General features: G+C 33.4%; 1 protein-coding gene across 7 annotated transcripts in view; it reads left to right on the forward strand.

The window, feature by feature from the left end:
- ADGRB3 (adhesion G protein-coupled receptor B3) overlaps nt 1–21,958 on the forward strand; it is a 771,381-nt gene that overhangs the window by 402,554 nt on the left and 346,869 nt on the right. For all 7 annotated transcript variants that reach the window (XM_078369486.1, XM_002746712.7, XM_008994633.5 and 4 more), the window contains 2 exons: nt 10,631–10,780; nt 11,710–11,785. In XM_078369486.1, the coding sequence (XP_078225612.1) occupies nt 10,631–10,780; nt 11,710–11,785 (226 nt within the window). The remainder of the gene's footprint in view (nt 1–10,630; nt 10,781–11,709; nt 11,786–21,958) is intronic.

Here is a 21,958-nt window from a genome sequence, read left to right on the forward strand (position 1 = left end):
GCTTTCTGCACATGGCTAACCAGTTTTCCCAACACCATTTATTAAACAGGGAATCCTTTCCCCATTGCTTATTTTCATGAGGTTTGTCAAAGATCAGATGGTTGTAGATGTGTGGCATTACTTCCAAGGCCTCTCTCTGTTCTGTTTCATTGGTCTATATATCTGTTTTGCTACCAATACCATGCTGTATTGATTACTGTAGCCTTGCAGTATAGTTTGAAGTCAGGTAGTGTGATGCGTGCAGCTTTGTTCTTTTTGCTTAGGATTGTCTTGGCTATATGGGCTCTTTTTTGGTTTCATATGAAGTTTAAGGTAGTTTTTTCCATATGTGTAAAGAAGGTCCATGCTAGCTTGATGGAACTAGCATTGAATCTATAAGTTATTTTAGGCAGTATGGCCATTTTCATGATATTGATTCTTTCTGACCGTAAGCATGGAATGTTTTTCCATCTGTGTCATCTCTTATTTCCTTGAGCAGTGGTTTGTAGTTCTCCTTGAAGAAGTCCTTTGTTGGTTGTATTCCTAGGTATTTTATTCTCTTTGTAGTAGTTGTGAATGAAAGTTAGCTCAGGATATGACTCTGTTTGTCTGTTATTTGTGTATAGGAATGCTTATAATTTTTGCACATTGATTTTGTATCCTGAGACTTTGCTGAAGTTGTCTATCATCTTAAAGAGATTTTTGAGCAGGCTGGGCATGGTGGCTCACGCCTATAATCCCAGTACTTTGGGAGGCCGAGGCAGGTGGATCATGAGGTCAGGAGATCGAGACTATCCTGGTCAACAAGGTGAAACCCCGTCTCTACTAAAAATACAAAAATTAGCTGGACATGGTGGTGAGCCCCTGTAGTCCCAGCTACTCAGGAGGCTGAGGCAGGAGAATTGCTTGAACCCAGGAGGCGGAGGTTGCGGTGAGCCGAGATCATGCCATTGCACTCCAGTCTGGGTAACAACAGTGAAACTCCATCTAAAAAAAAAAAAAAAAAAAAAAAAAAAGAGAGAGATTTTGAGCTGAGATGATGGCGTCTTCTAAATATACAATCATGTTGTCTGTAAATAGAAAAAATTTGACTTCCTCTTTTCCTAATTGAATACACTTTATTTCTTTTTCTTGCCTGATTGCTCTGGCTAGAACTTTCAACGCTATGTTAAATAGGAATGATAAAAGAGGACACCCTTGTCTAATGCTAGTTTTCAAAGGGAATGCTTCCAGTTTATGCCTGTTCAGTATGATATTGGCTGTGGGTTTGTCCTAATAGCTTTTATTATTTTGAGATGTGTTCCATCAATACCTAGTTTATTGAGAATTTTTAGCATAAAGGGCTGTTGAATTTTGTTGAAGGCCTTCTCTGCATCTGTTGAGATAATCATATGGTTTATGTCTTTGTTTCTGTTTATGTGATGAATTACATTTATACATTTGCCTACATTGAACTAGCCTTGCATCCCCATGATGAAGCCTACTTGATCATGATGGATAAGATTTTTGATGTGCTGTTGCATTTGGTTTGCCAATATTTTACTGAGATTTCTCCATTGATGTTCATCATGGATATTGGCCTGAAATTTTCTTTTTTAGTTGTGTCTCTGCCAAGTTTTTGTATCAGGATAATGTTGCTCTCATAAAATGAGTTAGGGAGTATTCCCTCTTTTTGTATTTTGTGGAATCATTTCAGAAGGAGTGGTACCAGTTATTCTTTGTATGTCTGGTAGAATTCAGCTGTGAACCCATTTGGTCCTGGACTTTTTAGTTTGATAGGCTATTAATTGCTGCCTCAACTTCAGCCCTTGTTATTGGTCTATTTAGGGATTCAGCTTCTTCCTGGTTTACGCTTGGGACTGTGTAAGGGTCCAAGAATTTATCCATTTCTTCTGGATGTATTGGTTTATGCATATAGAGTTGTTTGTAGTAATCTCTGATGGTAGTTTGTATTTCTGTGAAATTGGTGGTGATATTCCCGTTATCACTTTTTATTGCATCTATTTGATTCTTCTCTCTTTTTGTAGTCTAACTAGTAGTCTACTAGTTTGCTGATCTTTTCAAAAAACCAGCTCCTGAATTTACTGATGTTTTGAAGGATTTTTTGTGTCTCTATCTCCTTCAGTTCTGCTTTGATCTTAGTTATTTCTTGTCTTCTGTCAGCTTTTGAATTTGTTTGATCTTGCTCCTCTAGTTCTTTCAATTGTGATGATAGGGTGTTGATTTTAGGTCTTTCCTTGCTTCTCATGTGGGCATTTATTGCTATAAATTTCCCTCTAGACACTGCTTTAAATGTGTCCCAAAGATTCTGATACACCGTGTCTTCATTCTCATTGGTTTCCAAGAACATCTTCATTTCATTATTTATCCAGTAGTCATTCAGGAGCAGGTTGTTCCATTTCCATGTGGTTGTGTGGTTTTGAGTGGGTTTCTTAATCCTGAGTTCTAATTTGATTGCACTGTGATCTGAGAGACTGGTTGTTATGATTTCCATTCTTTTGCATTTGCTAAGGAGTGATTTACTTACAATTATGTGGTCAGTTTTAGAGTAAGTGCGATGTGGTGCTGAGAAGAATGTATTTTCTGTGGATTTGGGATGGAGAGTTCTGTAGATGTCTATTAGCTCCACTTGGTCCAGATATGAGTTCAAATCCTGGATATCCATGTTAATTCTCTGCCTTATTGATCTGTCTAATATTGACAGTGGAGTGTTAAAGTCTCCCACTATTATTGTGTGGGTGTCTAAGTCTCTTTGTAGGTCATTAAGAACTTGCTTTATGTATCTGGGTGCTCCTGTATTGGTTGCATATATATTTAGGGTAGTTAGTTCTTCATGTTGCATTGATCCCTTTATCATTATGTAATGTGATTCTTCTTATTATCACACATTTGTGCAACAGAATCCTGACTTCATTGCTTTCCCTACTCTATTTGCCAGGTTTTTGTCTATCTTTCTTTCTCTTTCTTTTCTCCTCTTGCTTTTTCTTTTTTCCTTCCTTCTTCCTTTTTTTCCTTCCTTCCTTTCTTTCTTTCTCTCTCTTTCTCTTCTTTCTTCCTTCCTTCATTTCTTTCTTCCTTCTTTCCTTTCTTCCTCCTTCTCTCCTTCCTTCTTTATTCTTTCTTTCTTTCACAAGTGACCCCATTTTGATTCAAATAACTTTCACAATATGTAAGTGAATGGATGCAGCTGAATGCCCAAAAAACTTACAAGAGTTATATCTATGGCTCTAGATGTACCCTGTACATCAACATTATTAAATGCTGGGAAGGGAAGTAGGAGGCCTGAGAGGAAGCTGAGGGAGTCCTCAATGGAGGTTACTGAAGTCTGGCAGAGAGCCATTGAGCAGAAAGCAGAAATGTGCCCCACTGCCCAGGGATGCCCAGGTTTTGAACTGACTAATGGACAAAAAAGAAAAGGAAAGAAACACACACACGCACACACACACACACCCACACCCCAGAATTTGATGTTGATGAGTCACAAATAATTTACAAGTTTATTTTCCACTTTGATGCTGAAAAGGAATATGCAAAATAACTAATTATTTAAAGTTTCTATATATACATTTTAATAATTGTATAAAGAATATATATAATACATTATTAAAAACAAGTTGAAAAAGGAACCCATAAAATACTACATAGTTACTTCCTTGACTGCCCTTTTAGTTTGTCTACTTTTGAGTATCAAAGAATTATGCTTTTTCTCTTTAAAAAATAATTATAAACTCCAAAGGTGAAGAATTTTTTCCATCTAAATCTCCGTGTGAAGACACTTCTGGGACTTGGAGATCTTAACCTATGTCATGGTGACAGTGGAGATGGAGCTGTTACAACTCTTTCAGGCACTGTGGTTCTTACCAATGGCTTCCTAGCTGCTTTGTTTCCAGGAAGTGATGGCTACCTGTTACTCTCCAGCAATGCTATTCTTTTTCTATTCCTGAACATTCTAATCCCAGCCTTTTGGGAAAGAAATAATAGATGAGAAAAGTAGGGTTCAGAGGGCAACAAAGAAAAATGTCTGTAAAAATAACTGAATGTTTCTTATAGGCCACTGTTGCAAAATCCTGAAATGTGATTTTTCATAGAAATGCTAGAACACAAAGATTATGCTAGGCAAATTAAACTGAGCGTATATCTATTTCCCATTTTGATAATTACCACTCTCTACTGGTATCTAGTTTTGATCTCCTGACTCACAAGTGAGAATTTTGTTTTCTCAAATGAAATCATTATGTAGAAATCATAGTAGAAAATGTTACAATGAGGCAAAATAAATTTGCTATCAATTTGATACATAAAATCACATTGCACCACACAGTGTAGAATCACAGTGTATTTCCTCATTTGTAAAGTGAGCATCTTGATAATAATTATAAGGATGTCAATAATAAAGATATCTCATAGGAATATTTTTTGGAGGGTCTCACTCTGTAGTCCAGGCTGGAGTGCAGTGGTGAAGTCACAGCAGCCTTGACTTCCAGGGCACAAGAGATCCACCCACCGCAGCCTCCCTAGTAGCTGAGACTACAGGTGTGCACTGCTGTGCCTGACAAGTATTTGTTTCTTTATTTTGTACATATGGGGTCTCACTATATTGCCCAGACTGGAATTGAATTCCTAGGCTCAAGTGATCCTCCTGCCTTGAACTCTGAAAGTGTGGAGATTACAGATGTGAGCCACCATGCTTGGCCATGACGTTTTAAATGTTAACTAAGTGATATGTTTTGGCTGTGTCCCACCCAAATCTCATTTTGAATTGTAGTTCCCATAATCACCAAATGGGGAGGTGGAGATAATTGTAGCACGGGGGTGATTTACCCTATCTTGTTCTCGTGATAGTGAATTAATTATCATGAGATATGATAATTTTATAAGGGACTTCCTCCTTCACTAGGCATTTATTTCTCTTTCCTGCTGCCATGTGAAGAAGGATATGTTGGTTTCTCTTTCCCACATGATTATAAGTTTCCTGAGGCTTCTCTGGCCCTGCTTAACTGAGACTCAATTAAACCTCTTTCCTTTAAAAATTACCCAGTCTCAGGCAGTTCTTTATTGCAACATGAGAACAGACTAATACTCTAAGATATCATGTGTAAAGCATTTGGCCAAGTGCTGTGCCAGGAACAGTGTCTAGCACAGAGGAGGCATTTGATGAATACTTGTTGAATGAAGTAAGAAATGAACGCAGTCATACAAGTGTTCAATAAATGTCAGCTATCCTTCCCTTCCCTACCATATGCCCTTAATATTTTACAAGGTACTTAGCATTGCTATGTAAGTATATGTCATGTTTTTTAAAAAAATTGTTAATGCCAAGGGGGTAGTACTGCATGTACACTCAGTTTAGTCCCTGTGTGCTTGCTATGGTTACACTAACAAAACCAATAGTTGCTTTCTCACACACTGGGGTAATGCGTCATTCTCTCCTGACCCTGTATTTTTCTTACAGAATTTCAAAACCATGCAGGTGACCATCTAGTGATATTGAGTGATGTTTTCTACAAGCAATTTCATTTTGATAATTGGGCAATTTTCTAGTATTGATGAGTCAAACTTTGATTTGTAAGTTGTTTCCTCTGAATCAACATGAAAAATGATGAAAACTTCAAATATATTGAAAACATCAGTGTAACACAACAATGAAAAGGAGACTTTTTAGGACAGCCCTTAAACTTCTTTTGTATCCCCTTAAACACTTGTTTATGGTGATAAGGTGCCATTACATGAGAGTTTCCTTTAATCAACTGAGTACTGTGGAACTTGAGTTACTGCATTAAGCACTTAGGTCAATGCTTAAATGAAATGCTTTTGAAGTGCTATTTGCAGTTTGTGGTCTTCGCTGCAGTGGAAATACTGAATTTGACATTCATGATTCAATGATCCTCTCATTCTATTGAGGCAAGATATTTTTTTAACCTAGCTGATCTTGTGTACCCAAATAAGGCAACCCCTTTCCTTTGGCAGACTCCATCAGGAAAAAAAAAAATGAAAAGGTGAAGGAAAAAAGAAGATTAAGTAGAAAGGAACCCTTATGTAACTCTCAGGTGATATATTTAAGTACTAAAGAAAGAACTCTATTTTGGGTGCAGTTCCTGCCTTTTGTTATATGAATATAATCAACATAAAGTTTTGAATATATAATCTCATGCCTAGTATCACTGAAGGACAACCAAAAAATAATGTATGCTACATAGTCAAATGCCTTATAATGATATGTAACACACTATGGGGTAGTTCTCTTGGATTTGGTAACTGGAAAACCTGCTCCAATAATAATAGACAACAGTGACATAGGACCATTCAAGTGCCAAATACTGTTCTAGATGTTCTCTTCTCAGCTCTTGATAGTAACTTCTTTACTCCTCCAACAGCTCATGTGGTAGACAGATAATATTATTCTCATGTTACAGAAAAAGACATTGAGGCACAAAGAGTTTAGGCAATTTGCCCAGTCACACAACATGAAATTTATCTTTTAAATTGAAACTTTTGAGACTGATAGAGGATACTATATATAATTATACAAAGCAGCAGGAATAAACCAGAATGGATCTGTGAAATCTAGGATAAATGGTTACTCTAAAAAAATCAGGGATGTGAATATTGGATCCAGATAAGTCTGTATGAGCTATTCTAGTGACCACTGTTCTCATTTTGGCCTTTGTACATTTTGCTCATCTTTACAGCCTTCATCCCTTTACTCTTCCTTTCTCGCTCCTAGACTTTTTCTTTCACATGCCTTCCTTTCTTGTCTGTAATGCAACTGTTGCATCAAAATAACTGACTCCAATTTGTATGTGATGCCCTCATAATACAAGGATGAATAAGACTGAATCCTCATGCTTCAATAGAGGACCTCAATAGAGCCAAAGGGCTAAAACTTCATTATTTCTCTCAGGGAAAAGGTGAGAAGTGTTATCCTGCTTTGATATATCAAAGGAGTGCTCAGTGGTTACCAAAAAAAAAAAAAGAAAAGAAAAACCCCAAAAACAACAAAAAAAGATCTTGTGCTTTTAAACCCATCTGTAAAATTTCCCTATGCTTTCTGATAAACAAAAATCTATACTGAACCTGAATCCTTTAAAAGTTTGGCCAATAAAGGACGTCATGCTCTCAAACGAATTTTATACTACCTATCAAAATTCAAAATGAAAGTATTAAAATTGCAGAATGGAAGTGCAGCTGGATTTTCTCTAAGGTTTATCAGTGATGAGTCACCTATTTTTATTGCATAAGAAATCAAATCTAGTGTTGTAATGAAAACATGATACAGTGAATTTAGAATAATTCTTGAAGCTCTCAAGATGTGCCTATTTGTTCAGGGACACTGAGTCCTCTGAGATTTATTTTAAGTACTTTAATATTCTGTTAGAAAAGACTTTTTTTTTTTTTTAAATGTTTGAGGAAAGTTGTCCCATCTTCTAAACACCCACAATGACTGGTTTTAATTCAGGAATTGTTACTGAAGCAGCATATGTAGATTATGTACTTATGCTTTGCATTTATGTCCCTTTATCAGCATGAGGCATGTATTTACTTAGATGTAGTTTAAGGTATTCCATTTTAAAATCTTACCTCTTTTGTGTTCACTTAACATAGGAGCTTCCTATTTCCCTAAAGATGTTAACTGCATCAAAATGTTACCTGAGTGTTTTGACAGTTAAACTCTGAAGAAGGAAAGGAATTGAAGGTTGGATTGATCTATTGTCTGAAACAGAAACAGAAAAAAGAAAGAAGTAAAAGCCATCTATAAACTGCCTTTTCTATATGAAAATAGGTTTTCTCATCTGTTACTCAGGGATCATAAAGAAATACATTGCTAGTTTAGACATCTGCCTATTTGGGTTAGAGGTAAATATGTGTAACTTTAAATTTAACATTTGTAAAAACACATATATTGATAATTTCACAGGTATAATTTGAATCTCATCAGTGTATGAAAGTATATCCTTTTCATAATGGATTTATTGAAATACTCATTCTATTTTAAGAACTATATTGCTAAGAGAGTAGATTTTAAGTGTTCTCACTACATAAAAAATAAAAAGTATATGAGGTAGTGCTTATGCTAATTAATTCAAATTAACTATTCCACATATATACATAATTTAAAACAACATGCTGTACATGATAATTGTATACAATTTTGACTTGCTAATTAAAAAGAAAAGAAAAGAAAATATCTCAAGGAACAAAGACATATTTCAGGATCTTAGTTACCATCTAGGCAAAAATCTCAAACTGCCTAGAATGTACATATACTCATAATAATAAAAATCTCCATTACATTCCTACTATAATTAATAAGTATGTGTTTAAGGACTTATTGCATAAATTAGTGATCCTAATTGATTTTTTCATTTCTTTAATCTAGACTGTGTTCAAAAGTACAATCTAATTTATATAATTGTAATTTAACAGCTAATGTACCTCTAGTTGAAGAATGAGTGTATTTCATAAAGACCAATGCATGTATAATATTAATTTATAGATTTATGAATATGGTATTAGACTAGCATTTATGAGTAAAGTGATATATAGTTCCTACAAAATATTCTTCATCCATTGGTTATGTTTCTGTTTGTTTTTTGTTTTCTATCTAATGTACATAGAGACAGAAAAATTATTATACCACAGGGTCCAATAGTTTCTTTTATTCTCTTTTATAATAGAAACTAGTTGTATGACAGTGAGAAACCTTTATTTTTTTTTTCAGCAGTTTTTATACCAAATAAGTGAAATAAATTTTCTCTAAACCCCAAGACAACAAAAGTTAGAGTCAAGGCATAGAAAAGTAGGTATACTTAATTCTGCACATTGAATAATGCTTAGAGGACTCAAGAAAAAATGTCTTACTAACTTGGTGACCTGCTCTTCTGTATACAGCAGGGATTTGGACCATGTAGAAAAGATGAACTGGCTTATTTATGGACAGCAAAAAGTATATTGTTTTAACATTTAAAGAAACTATGTTAAAGCTAGTATCCCCAAACAGCATTTAACATCCATAATTTATTTATGGATGGGTAATGTTTATCCTCTTTCCTTTAACATTACTTATAAAATACTTTTTAAGGCTTAGTATGGCAAATTAGAGGAAAAGTGAAATTTCATCCTATGCTGATAATGGATTGAATAATAACCTGAAAGAACTTTAATAGAGTACAATTTCACTAATTTGATATAACCAATTTAATTTGAAACTAAGTAGTGCAGTAATATATTTATACAACTAATGTTGTTAAATTCTTAATTTTCATCCTCCCAATTTAAATTACAAACTCCTTTAAATGAAATTCAGTTATGTGGAGTGTAATAAATTTTTACTTTAGTCTTTCAATTGCAATAGCTTTTACAATTGTCTGCTTCATGGCCAGGCGCAGTGGCTCATGCCTGTAATCCCAGCACTCTGGGAGGCCGAGGTGGGTGGATCGCGAGGTCAAGAGTTTGAAACCATCCTGGCCAACACGGTGAAACCCCCATCTTTATTAAAAACACAAAAAAATTAACCGGGAGTGATGGCATCTGCCTGTGGTCCTAGCTACTTGGGAGGCTGAGGAGGAAAAATAGCTTGAACCCAAGTGGCGGAGGTTACAGTGAGCCGAGATTGTGCCACTAGCACTCCAGCATGGTGACAGAGTAAAACTGTGTCAAAAAAAAAAAATTGTCTGTGTCATGTTTCCATATATGGGACACTTAAACATATGTTGTTGAACAACTGTGGACCTATCTAAAAGTTTTACAAATAACACTACATAATTGAAAATGCTTATAATCTAGACATGCTGGAGTATTTATCATCACAGTTTTATTATACATTATAAATTTTACATGTAGTTTGCATTTGTATGTAACTATAAAAATAAAGTATTACTGAACATTATTCATGCATTTTCTGATATACATTATAATATTTATTGGTAGTAAAGACACAATTCTCTCTCTATATATATATATATATTTATTTATACACACACATTTTTACTTTGAATTTTAGAGAGAAGTTTCAAGAATTGTTACTGTTAATCTATTTGATGAATATTTCTATGTATTATTTTGGTTGTGTAATTCTGACAGTATTGGTACCTTCATTATTCAGGTTCTGACAGTTCTGTGTCCCAAAGTAATACAGCTTTGTTCTACATTTCTTCAGGGTACCCCACCTAATCCATGAAAAATTTGTTCCAAAGACAATGTTCAGATGAAAATGAAGTTAATTTCTTCTTAAAACAAAATTCAAATGTAAATGCAAATTTTAATCCATTAGTCACAAGTCTGTTAATCAAAATGTTTTTAAAAAATACAATGTGAGTTTCTAAAAATTAGAATGGAGACAAACTATGAACAACCACTATAGCAGGGCCTGCTGATACGTTCAGAATATCTGCTTCATCATCGACCACCATTGTATGCTTCCCACTGAAAGCAACAAAAACTAAGACCGATAAGTAAAATTCAGCAACCTAATGAAAAATTTTATCTGATAAGAAGACATGGGTTTTTTTGTTTTTTGTTTTTTTTGCTCTGAAAAATATAATTTTGACTTGAAATTTTGTTTTGGATACACTGTAAGATTTAACTTGATCAATATTAATTACACTAAAAAATAAAGGAATTTTAGTTGAAATTATTATTTCTTTTTTAATAGTGGCTAGTATTCAGAAGCTTCCTGCAGCCTCTGTCCTAACAGACATCAACTTTCCAATGAAAGGACGGAAGGGAATGGTTGACTGGGCAAGAAACTCAGAAGATAGAGTAGTAATTCCAAAAAGCATCTTCACTCCAGTATCATCAAAAGGTAAATATCTGAAATGCTATGAGCTTGAACAAGACATTTTTTATAAGGTCATTTAATTAGAAATTAGGTATAAATCTTCATATATTATACAGTTTGGAAATAGTCTGTAATCAGTATTTTAAACTAATTTTCTAAATATAGACTACTTTTTCTTGGTTTAAAAGTCTCTGAACTTACTGGAGAAAACAATCTATTACAGTGGGGAAAATACACAAGTGCAAATTATTGACCTGAGCTTGACATAGTCAAATTTCAATATTGATGCTTTTATCCCTGTGAAAAGCATGTGGACTCATATTTTACCTCTAGATATTGAAATGTGTTGTATTTTCCATGCAATGTAATTTTTATTTCTGCCTCATTAAAATTTACTTTGGTTTGAAGATACTGTTTTGGCATATGAAAACAAATTTAATACCTAGGTAATAAAATAATCAGTACAACAAACCCCATGACACAAGTGTACCTGTATAACAAACCTGCACACATTTCCGTGAACTTAAAGATCTAAAAAATAATTTGAGAAAAAATTTAGTTTTTAGAATATTTCTAATAGCCTTTAAAATTAATGACTGTTTTTTAAAGTGACATTGTGGTCACTTTTGGAGATTTCAAACTTAAAAGGTAGTTATCTGAGAGAGAATTGGCTCTCTTTCCTGATAACATTGGGAAATTAAACTATTTAATGAAGACTAAGGCAGCTTCTTGTCTCAACCTGGTGAAGAAAGTTTACATCATAATGCAAAACTATAGAAGGACATCTTCAAGAGTTACTATTAATGTGCATGGTTAGGAATGCATTTCTTTTTACCAGGCTTCATCTTTGCATAAGGAAGTACTGGAATTATCTTGTAATTAGCAGATTTAAGTTTTATAAGAAATAATATTTTCTGGCTGTTTGCTAATATTTCAACTTTTATTCTTTCTAGAATTAGATGAATCATCTGTATTTGTTCTTGGAGCAGTTCTATACAAAAACTTAGATCTAATTTTGCCCACTTTGAGGTAAGCTACAAAGTAATAAGCAGTTGTAATTTTGTAAATTATTCCAAAATGTGATTATATCTCATTTTATAAAAATAGTTAAACAAGCTTTGGTAATACAAATGGATTTTTCTTAAATGAAATAGAAAATACAAATTTAATGAACAGGCTATTAGCAATTATGCTTTTCAAAACAACTAGAAAAGATAATTTTGGTGTCTGACTGTAGCCCTGAAAATTCTTTTGTAACTAATAATGCCTTATCTTGACGCTGAAAAAAAGAAAGAAAGAAAAGAAAAATCTCGAGTCTCTATAATAGAATGGGTCATTGAAAAAATTAATCTGTCTTCTCCCATTATTTGTACTTAATGGTACTGTTCATCACCATAAAATGAAATTAAAGGAGTGTCGTGATGACTGGGAAAATATGGTCTTGTTTATTTGCACAAGATCTCAGCTTGCTTTGAAATAAATTTTCAATTACAGCTACATTTTTTAAAATGCTGCTGTTCATTTAGAGGACTATTTCTGGAAGAAATCTGTTAATTCCTTTCCTCCCAGATGTTTAATACAATTACAAATAGTAGTTCTACCAACACTGACTTATTTGCATTACTCTCTTATCTACTATGCCAAATCTCTCAGAAAATATCATTCACATCTGCTCAGATTGTGATGTTATCACTCATAATGACCTGTTTCTCCACACTACCTCATTTTGGAAGATAGAGATAAAGTTGTATTTTAGTTAAATACAGTCACAGTTGCACTTTTTTCTTATACTCTCATAAATAAAGCTTTGCATTTTTAGAGAGGAAAGAATACAAATAATGTATAACAGTTATACCAGGAACCAAACACATAGTCTAATAAATAAAAACAGAGTTCACTCCAGAAGAAAAATAATTACCTAAGGTAGCAGCAGTGATTAAAAATGAATCTTTATAGAAAATCGTTCTATGTGAAGCTCTTTATTAATATGTGTAGAGTCATCCAGAGCCCCTGTGAATGCAATGCAGGGCCTCCTTCAACCATAGAGACAACCATTAGAAGTTGAAATTTATTTACCTCCCTTCTCCTCTGAATAGAATTTAGACTTCCTCAATTTGGATCTATTTGATTGTGTTTTGCTTAGGAAAAAAAATGTTTGAAAACCAAAAATGTCTACTCTCAATTTTTCCAATGGTTTTATTAAAACTCATTGGTACGTACAGTTACTCACAGATAAAATTTATTTATAGTTACACTGCCTATATCTTTGTGTTTTATGTTCGAGGAGATATATGTTAAAAGTTCCCAGATAATCAAAATTAGGTATTTATTTTCACAGGGAATTAGTTTATGTAAAGCTTATATTTTAAGAATTCTAGACCAGATACTAGCTTAAAATCAGTTGACTTGTGTGTTCATTTTAATTAAACATGTCAAGAGTTTTATAAACTTGTCCAGTCACTCAGTAATTGTATGCCTTCAGTTCAAATTTAGCACAGAAACATATTTATGTGCAACATACTCTCTATTTGCTCCTGAGGTATATAGTTAGTACAAATGAAATATTCAACATAACATTTTTGGTATTACTAATTAATTTCCCTCCTAGATATCCACTAACATTGCATTATGATTTATCTTGTTCTATATAATCTCATAGCACTCACTCAACTACACAAACAGATGAAGTAAGGTTATCCCAAGTTTTATAAATTTATCCAGTCAATATAATTGGAAATTTCCTTAGGAAATTTCCCAAGGGATGCCAGCCTTTTTTTTTTTTTTTTTAAAGAAAAAGAAGCATTCAATTAGTGATTCAGCTTTTTAAAAAATATGGCAGAGGCAGTTTGTCTCATACAGTTTATGGGTAGATTAATGGATACATCATGGATGATTTAATGGATACAGCAGAGACTACTCTGATGGAATGGCTCCCCTAATGCCGCTTATAACACAAAGGGATTTAGATAGGCCACTGGGTAAGTCCCTGACTTTTTTTATAAGCAAAATGTGGAAATTGAACTTAAAAATTCAACTTCAGAAATTATCTTTCTATTGCAGAAAGTTTCTACATATTCTTTAGATTGAAGTCCTTAATAACCTCTGTATAAGAATTACAAATTCATTGGCCTATACATTATTTGCATCCATAAAGTAATTTAGTAAATGTCGATAGGACAACTAAATAATACTTAGATCATTGACCAGATAAAAGGACAATAGAATGCTCAGGATGAAATATTTGTTAAGTACTCTTAGAAAGGTGAAGTAATAGTGTTTCTCATTTTCTTTTATCTCATTTAGTAATATATTGTGACCACTAAGTGTACCCTTGAGCTTGTTTTTCTCCTTTTCAAAACATTGTTCCAGAAAGTCTAATGAGTAACTGCACCAATTACAGATCTGCTAAATGGAAATAATACTTTTTCATGAACAGGGTGATTCTTTCTTCCATAGTCACTCAGCAAATATTTACTGAGCAGTGTCCCTGCTAACAGTAATGTATTAATTCTTTAAAACTTCCCCTGCTATTGAAACTCTCAGAATAGTTCTTCATAAAGGGCCAAGTAGTTTTTTCTGTAATTACTACTTTTTTCCATCTGGTAAAATATCTTATATAAGACACCTTTAAAAGTAAGACTCACAGAAGTTTAATGTTTGCGCTATGAAAATCTTTTAGGAAGAGAGGGTTAAAATATGTATATTTTGTCATTTACTATGTAAGTTTGACTGTGTGAATTGAACCCAATAAGAAAAGAAATATCTTCTTATTCAACATTAAAAAGTACAAATTTGTTCTATATGTTCAATTATTTACAAATTTTTCTAAAATATTTTCCTTCTTGATGATTTTACTAATTACCTGTTGAAATACGTGAAGCCAAGCTTCTCATATGCAGAAATAATAATAGTAGGTTTGCTGTTAGGTTTCCAGAAATGGTATATTTTGGTGTAATCATTTTTATAATTTCCTTCATAGATACTAAGAAGGAGGACTTGATATAATGCTTTGAATAGATATAGTTTAGAAATTGTCCTTCATACAAAGTCATAAATAATTTTGCATGTTGACTGTCTCTTTTATTAAGATATTTATCTTCATCTCTTACTCTAATATACTTCTGACTTTCCTTTGAGCTGCAATTTTTATTTTACTGTTCAACTGTCTTCCCTTTTAAAGTTAAGCAGGTTCAGATTGTTATTTCAACTGAAGGAAATAGGATTCAGATGAAGTCCAAACTAAATATGTGCTATTCTCAGCCTCTCACCTTCCTTCTTCTTCAGAATAATTTCTCATAGATAGAAAGCATAGATGGGCCAGGTATGGTGACTCACGTCTATAATCTCAGCACTTTGGGAGGCTGAGGCAGGTGAATTACTTGAGGTCAGGAGTTCAAGACCAGCCTGGCCAACATGGTGAAACCCTATCTGTACTAAAATACAAAAATTAGCCATGTATGGTGGTGCAAGCCTGTAATCCCAGATACTTGGGAGGCTGAGGTAGGAGAATTGCTTGAACCTGGGATGTGGATGTTGCAGTGAGCAGAGATTGCACCATTGCACTCCAGCCTGGGTGACAGAGCAAGACTTCATTCCAAAGAAAAAAAAGTATAGAACCATAGGATATTAATGCTATAAGGTCTTTTAGAGTTTAGTGTGAACCAGAAGTCTCACTTTATAGATAACGGACCTGAGATCCTATCACTTAAGTGACCTGCCTAAGATTATATGTCCAGTAGGTAACTAAATTCTAATCCAACTTGTCTTGTATCCTAAAACCAGGACTCTTCTATTATATCTCATTGCCTCTATGCTGTTACTATTTATTATTCTAAGCAATACAAACCATAGACTTCTATGATAGTGCATGAGTATACATGTATCCTTTGCAGAAAATCTTGTACGAGCCAGAAGCAGGTGTCTATGTATGGACAGTTTCAGGAAGCACTGGAGCTGGCCTGGTGGCCCCAGCCCAAGCTGTTAATGCCAAGACTTAAGTTTGTCACACCTCCAATTCCCCTATGGCCACCTATGTGCATGTTCAGCCCAATTCAGAGAGTCCTTCGAGGGAGTGAGATATTGACACGAATACCCCACTTATATTAAGGAATTAGAAAACATCCATATCTTGGCAAGCTCATAAACTGCTGTGAGAACTTTAACTGATTTTTATAGCATTTTTGGCAATACCATGAAACTTAAAAGTGCTTTGTCATTTTCATAGCAATTCCATTTCTAAGAATTTATTTTAAGGAAATAATCTCTAAGGAAAAAGAAAAGTATATCTAAGAATACATTCAAGCCAAGAAATCAGTAAATGGTTTTAAACAATCATTTATCTGATTCATTTAATAAGTTCAGCCTCCAGTTTTGTGGGAAGGCATGATACTTTTGAGTATGTGAGCAGTATGTGATTATCCTGTTAAGACATGAAAACTGTAGTCCTCTAAAAAAAATGTGTTTGTGTAGTGATTAACATTCAAGATATGATAAAAGAACTAATAAAATTATAGTAAATTCCACTATAGTAGAATCAAGAAAAATACAGATGAATGAAAACTAAAGTGTCATCATAAACCAAAAGTCATTACAAAATTATCTTTAAAGAAAGGAACAAATTTTAATAATGCAAAATGATGCAAAATCACATGAATTTCTTGTTAAGTGTACTAACCTAATTAAGATAAATGATGCTAAAATTTTTATATATTTAGGAAATAGAACTCATTTGAATTCCTAATACTATAAAAATTAAACCTGAATAGAAAAACAATATTGGAAATAATAGAAGACATAATCACTTTTACACGAAAGCACTCTAAAGGCAATCAACCTGAAGCAATCAGCTCTCTCAAGAGCTCAAACCCTTAAGTTTAGGACCTAAACTTTGAATCTTGCTTTTTCATTCTCACTGTGTAATGAAATAAGGATCTAGTTTTGTGACATTCTGTACCTTTTTAGAATGCCTTCTCATGAAAACATTAGAAATTTAAATTATCTATAGAAATAACAAATTGGCATTACTTATATAGTATAAAGTATTGCGGTATTACATAGTCCATTATTTTTTTAAAATCTGGGATTAGTTTGGTCAGATATTTTAAAAGCAAACATAAATCTCTGATCACTTGACATTTAAAAAATTCTACATTCTACATATCTTAGACAACCTACAGTCAAATGCTAACTCCTTTCAAAGCTTTAAGTAAACCCATTCCTACTTTTTATCAGCTGTCAGCTGATTTTAGGTTTGAAAACAAAGATATTTAGCTTTAAATTTTTGATAAAGTCCCCAAGTTCCCATATTGTATGAAATAATCTATGTTATTTTGGTCTTATTTAAATTGTTCCATTCTTTTAAAACATTTATGACAGCTTCACTTTTGAAGCTACATGAACTATAAATCTACAAATAGAAAAAGACTATAGTAACTTTTCTAACTTCCATTGAATTCTTAACATATTTTTGTTGTATCTTAGCTGGCTATACTATATGTATGCCATTCGTTCTGCCATTTCCTCCACTGGTGCTTTTTGTATAACACTGCATTACATTTTTTATTATGTTTAAAAAAATAAACTTTGCCATAATAACTGTTTTTAATATACAGTACAATGTTAACTAAATGCACTTATGTAACAGATCTCTAGAACCTTCTTATCTTGCAAAATTAAAAGGCTACACAAATTAAAGCACAACTCCCATTTTTTCACTTCCTCTGACTGCTAGCAACTACCATTCTATTTTCCGATTCTTAGTTTGACTACTTTAAATACCTCATGGAAGTAGAATCATGCAGCATTCATCTTTCTGTGATTGACTTATTTCAATTAGCATAATATCCTTTGGGTTCATCTGTCTTATAGCATATAATAAGACTTTTTATACAGCTGAAGAATATTTCATTGTTTATATATATACACCACATTTTCTTTATTGATTCTTCCATTGATGGACAATCAGGTTGCTTCCACCTCTTGACAATTATCAATCATACATCATGGACATGGGTGTGCAAATATCTCTGTGTGAGATCTTTCTTTCAATTATTTTGGGTATATACTCAGAAGAGAGATCATTGGATTATTTTTTATTTGTTTTCTCAGAAACTGCCATACCGTATCAAAGCAGCTGCACCATTTCACATTACCACCAACACTGCATTGTTCAATTTCCCCACATCCTTGTCAACATTTGTTATGTTGTTTTTTGGTTTTGTTGGTTTGTTTTTGTTTACTTTTTGAGACAGAGTCTTAGTCTGTTGCCCAGGCTGGAGTGCAGTGGTATGGATCTCAGCTCACTGCAACCTCTACCTCCCTGGTTCAAGCGATTCTCCTGCCTCAGCCTCCAAAGTAGCTGGGATTACAGACGCATGCCACGACGCCTAGCTAATTTTTGTATTTTTAACAGAGATGGGGTTTCCCCATGTTGGCCAGGCAGGTCTCAAACTCCTGGCCTCATGTGACTCGCCCTCGTCAGCCTCCCAAAGAGCTAGGATTACAGGTATTAGCCGTCCTGCCAGCCTGTCTTTTGTAACCAATAGTGGCTATTCTAGTGGGTGTGAGGTGACAGTTCATTGTAGTTTTGATTTGGATTTCTCTTATGATTAATGATGTAGAGCATCTTTTTATATCCTTCTTGACCATCTACATACCTTCTTTGGAAAAATGTCTGTCCATGTCTGATGCCCAATTTTTAATCAGATAAGTTGGTTTGGGTTTTTGCTGTCAAGTTTTAGGAGTTATTTATATATTCTGGATGTTAACCTCTTACCAGATACATAGTTTACAAATATTTTCTCTCTTTTCACAAGTTGCCTTTTCATTCTGTTGTTTCCTTTCCTTAACAAAAAGTTACTTTGTTTTGTTTTTTTAATTTGATGAGTCTCATTTGCTTATTTTAGCTATTGTTCCCTGTACTTTTGATGCCATCTCCAAGTTCAATGATTTGGATGTTTTTCTCTATGGTTTCCTTTAACAGTTTTATAGTTTCTAGTCTTACGTTTAGGTCTTAATCTATTATATGTTGAGTTTTTTATACGATGTAGGCATGTGGATATCCAGTTTTTTCCACACTGTTTGTTGAAGAGATTATCCTTTTCCTATTGTGTAGCCTTAGCACCCTTGTCATGGACCATTTGACCATACACATGAGGATTTATTTCTGAGCATTCTGTTCTTTTCTGTTGGTCTGTACGTCTGTCTTGACACCAGTACCATGCTTTTTAGAAATTATTACTGTAGCTTTGTAATGTAGCTTGGAACTATAAAATATTTTGTTTTTCTTTCTTAAGACTGATCCAGCTGTTAAGGATTCTTTGAAATTTTATGTGAATTTTATTTTTTTTCCATTTCTGCAAAAATACCATTTGAGTAGATTGCTTTGGGTAATATGGACATTTTAACAATGTCCATATTAAGTCATCTAATTCATGAACACAGGATTTCCTTCCATTTATCTGTCTCTTCTATCATTTTTTTTTCAGAAATGCTTCATAGTTTTTAATGTACAAGTCTTTTCCTCATAGTTTAAGTTTACTAATAAGTATTTTATTTATTTTTGTGCTTTTTAAATGGGATTATTTTCTTAATTTCCTTTTAGATTGTTCATTGAAAATGTATAGAAACAGATGATTTTTGTGTATTGATTATTTTACATTCTGCAACTTCCTGAATTTGCTCATTAATTATAACAAGATTTTTAACATGTACCTGTGTGAAATCTTTAGGATTTCCTACATATAAAGTCATATCATCTAGGAACAGAGGTAATTTTATGTCTTCCGGTTCCATTGGGATGCCATTTATTCTTTTTTCTTAACTAATTGCTGTTTCTAGGACTTCTAGTACTATGTTGAATAAAACTGGCAAGAGAGGCTGGACGCAGTGGCTCAAGCCTGTAATCCCAGCACTTTGGGAGGCCGAGGCGGGTGGATCACGAGGTCAAGAGATCAAGACTATCCTGGTCAACCTGGTGAAACCCTGTCTCTATTAAAAATACAAAACAAAAATTAGCTGGGCATGGTGGCGCGTGCCTGTAATCCCAGCTACTCAGGAGGCTGAGGCAGGAGAATTGCCTGAATCCAGGAGGTGGAGGTTGCGGTGAGCCGAGATCGTGCCATTGCACTCCAGCCTGGGTAACAAGAGTGAAACTCCATCTCAAAAAAAAAAAAAAAACTGGCAAGAGAGGGCATTTTTGTCTTATTTCTGATCTTACAGGAAAAGCTTTCAGTATTTTTTCCCATAAAGTATGATATTAGATGTGAGTTTTGCATATATCACCTTTACTATGTTGAAATAATTTCTTCCTATTCCTGGTTCATTAAATAATTTGTATCATGAAAGGGTGTTAAATTTCTTCACATGTTTTTATAAAATCAATTGGGACACTGCTGTAGTTTTTGGCCCTCATTCTGTTAATGTGATGTATTGCATTGATTGATTCTCATTTGTGGAAGCACCTTTGCATTCCAGAAATAAATCCCTCTTTGTCATGGTATATAAACTTTTTAACATGCTGTTGAATTTGGTTTGCTAGCATTTTGTTGAAGAGTGTCAATATTTCTTAAGGATATTTGTCCTTAGCTTTCTTTCTTTTTTTTTTTTTTTTAATAGTATCTTTGTCTGATTTTTGGTATCCAGGTAATACTGGCCTTGTAAAATAGGATAGGAGGGATCTCTTCTTTAATTTTTTGGAAGACATTGGGAAGGAGTTGTATTTATTCTTCTTTAAACCTATCACAGAACTCTCTAGTGAAGACTTCTGGCCCTCTAGGCTTTTGTTTGTTGAGACATTTTTGATTACTGACTCAATCTCTTTACTAGTTATGAGTCTATTCAGAAATAAAATTTCTGCATGATTCAGTCTTGATATGTTGGATTTTTCTAATAATTTGTCATTTCTTTAGGTTATCCTATATGTTGGCATATAAAAATTGTTCATAGCTGTCTCTTATGATACTATTTACTTCAGTAGCATCAGTTGTGATGGCTCCTCATTTTTACTGGTGTTATTTGAGTGTTCTCTCTTTCTTTTTACTTACTCTATTTAAAAAGGGTTTGTCAATTTTGTAGATAATTTCTCCAAAAATAAGCTCTTAGTTTTGTTGGTTTTTACATGGTTTGCTATTTTTATTCTGTATATTTCAGCTCTAATTTTTATTATTGTCTTTACTAACTTTGGGTTCAGTTTATGCTTCTATTTTTAGTTCTCTGAAGTATAAAGTTAGGTTTGATTTAAGATCTTTCTTCTTTTTTAATGTAGGTGTTTAATACTATGAGTTTCCCTCTTAGTACTTTTTTTGCTGCACCAAATATGTTATGTGGTATGCTGTATTTTCATGTTCACTTGTCTCAAGATATTTTCTAATATATCTTGTGATTTCTTCTTTGATCACCTGGTTGTTCAATAGTATGCTATTTGCCTTCTACATATTTGTGTATTTTTCAGTGTTTCTTTCGGTATTGAGTTCTAGTTTCATTCCATTGTGGTCAGAAAAGATACTTGTTAAGATATCAGTCTTCTTGAATTTGTTAAGCCTTGTTTTATGGCTTACCTTGTAATCTATCCTGGAAAATGATCTGTCTGCCCTTAAGAAGAATGTGTATTCTGCTGTTGTTTGGAGTGTTCTGCATATGCCTGTAAGGTCTAATTCATCTATAATGTTTTTAATGTCTTCTGTTTTCTTATTAATCTTCTGTCTAGGTAATCTAGTTATTAAATGAGGTAATAAAATATCCTATTATATTGTTACTATTTATTTCTTCCCTCAATTGTTTAAATATTTGCTTCATATGTTTGGGTGCTCTGACATTAGGTGCACATATATTTATAATTGTTATATCTTCCAAGTGAATCAACTCTTCTAACATTACATCATGTCCTTTTTATCTCATGACAGTTTTTGATTTGAAGTCTATTTTGTTTGATATAAGTGTAGCAACCTTATTCTCTTTTGGTTATCTTTTACATGAGACTTTTTTTTACCATACTTTTACTTTCAGCCTATAGACGTCCTTATGTACTAAGTGAGTCTGTTATACCCAGTTGAGTTGTATTTTTAATCACTTTTTTACTCTCTTTAAGATATGGTTCATGTGCCTTAGACATCTTAAGACTCTGCAAAAAAATGTGAAGATTAAGTTGGGTTACCTTTAAATGATTAACTCTATACATTGTAAGATATTTTATATACCAATTAG

Source organism: Callithrix jacchus, chromosome 4 (assembly GCF_049354715.1).
Source record: "Callithrix jacchus isolate 240 chromosome 4, calJac240_pri, whole genome shotgun sequence".
Taxonomy (NCBI): domain Eukaryota; kingdom Metazoa; phylum Chordata; class Mammalia; order Primates; family Cebidae; genus Callithrix; species Callithrix jacchus.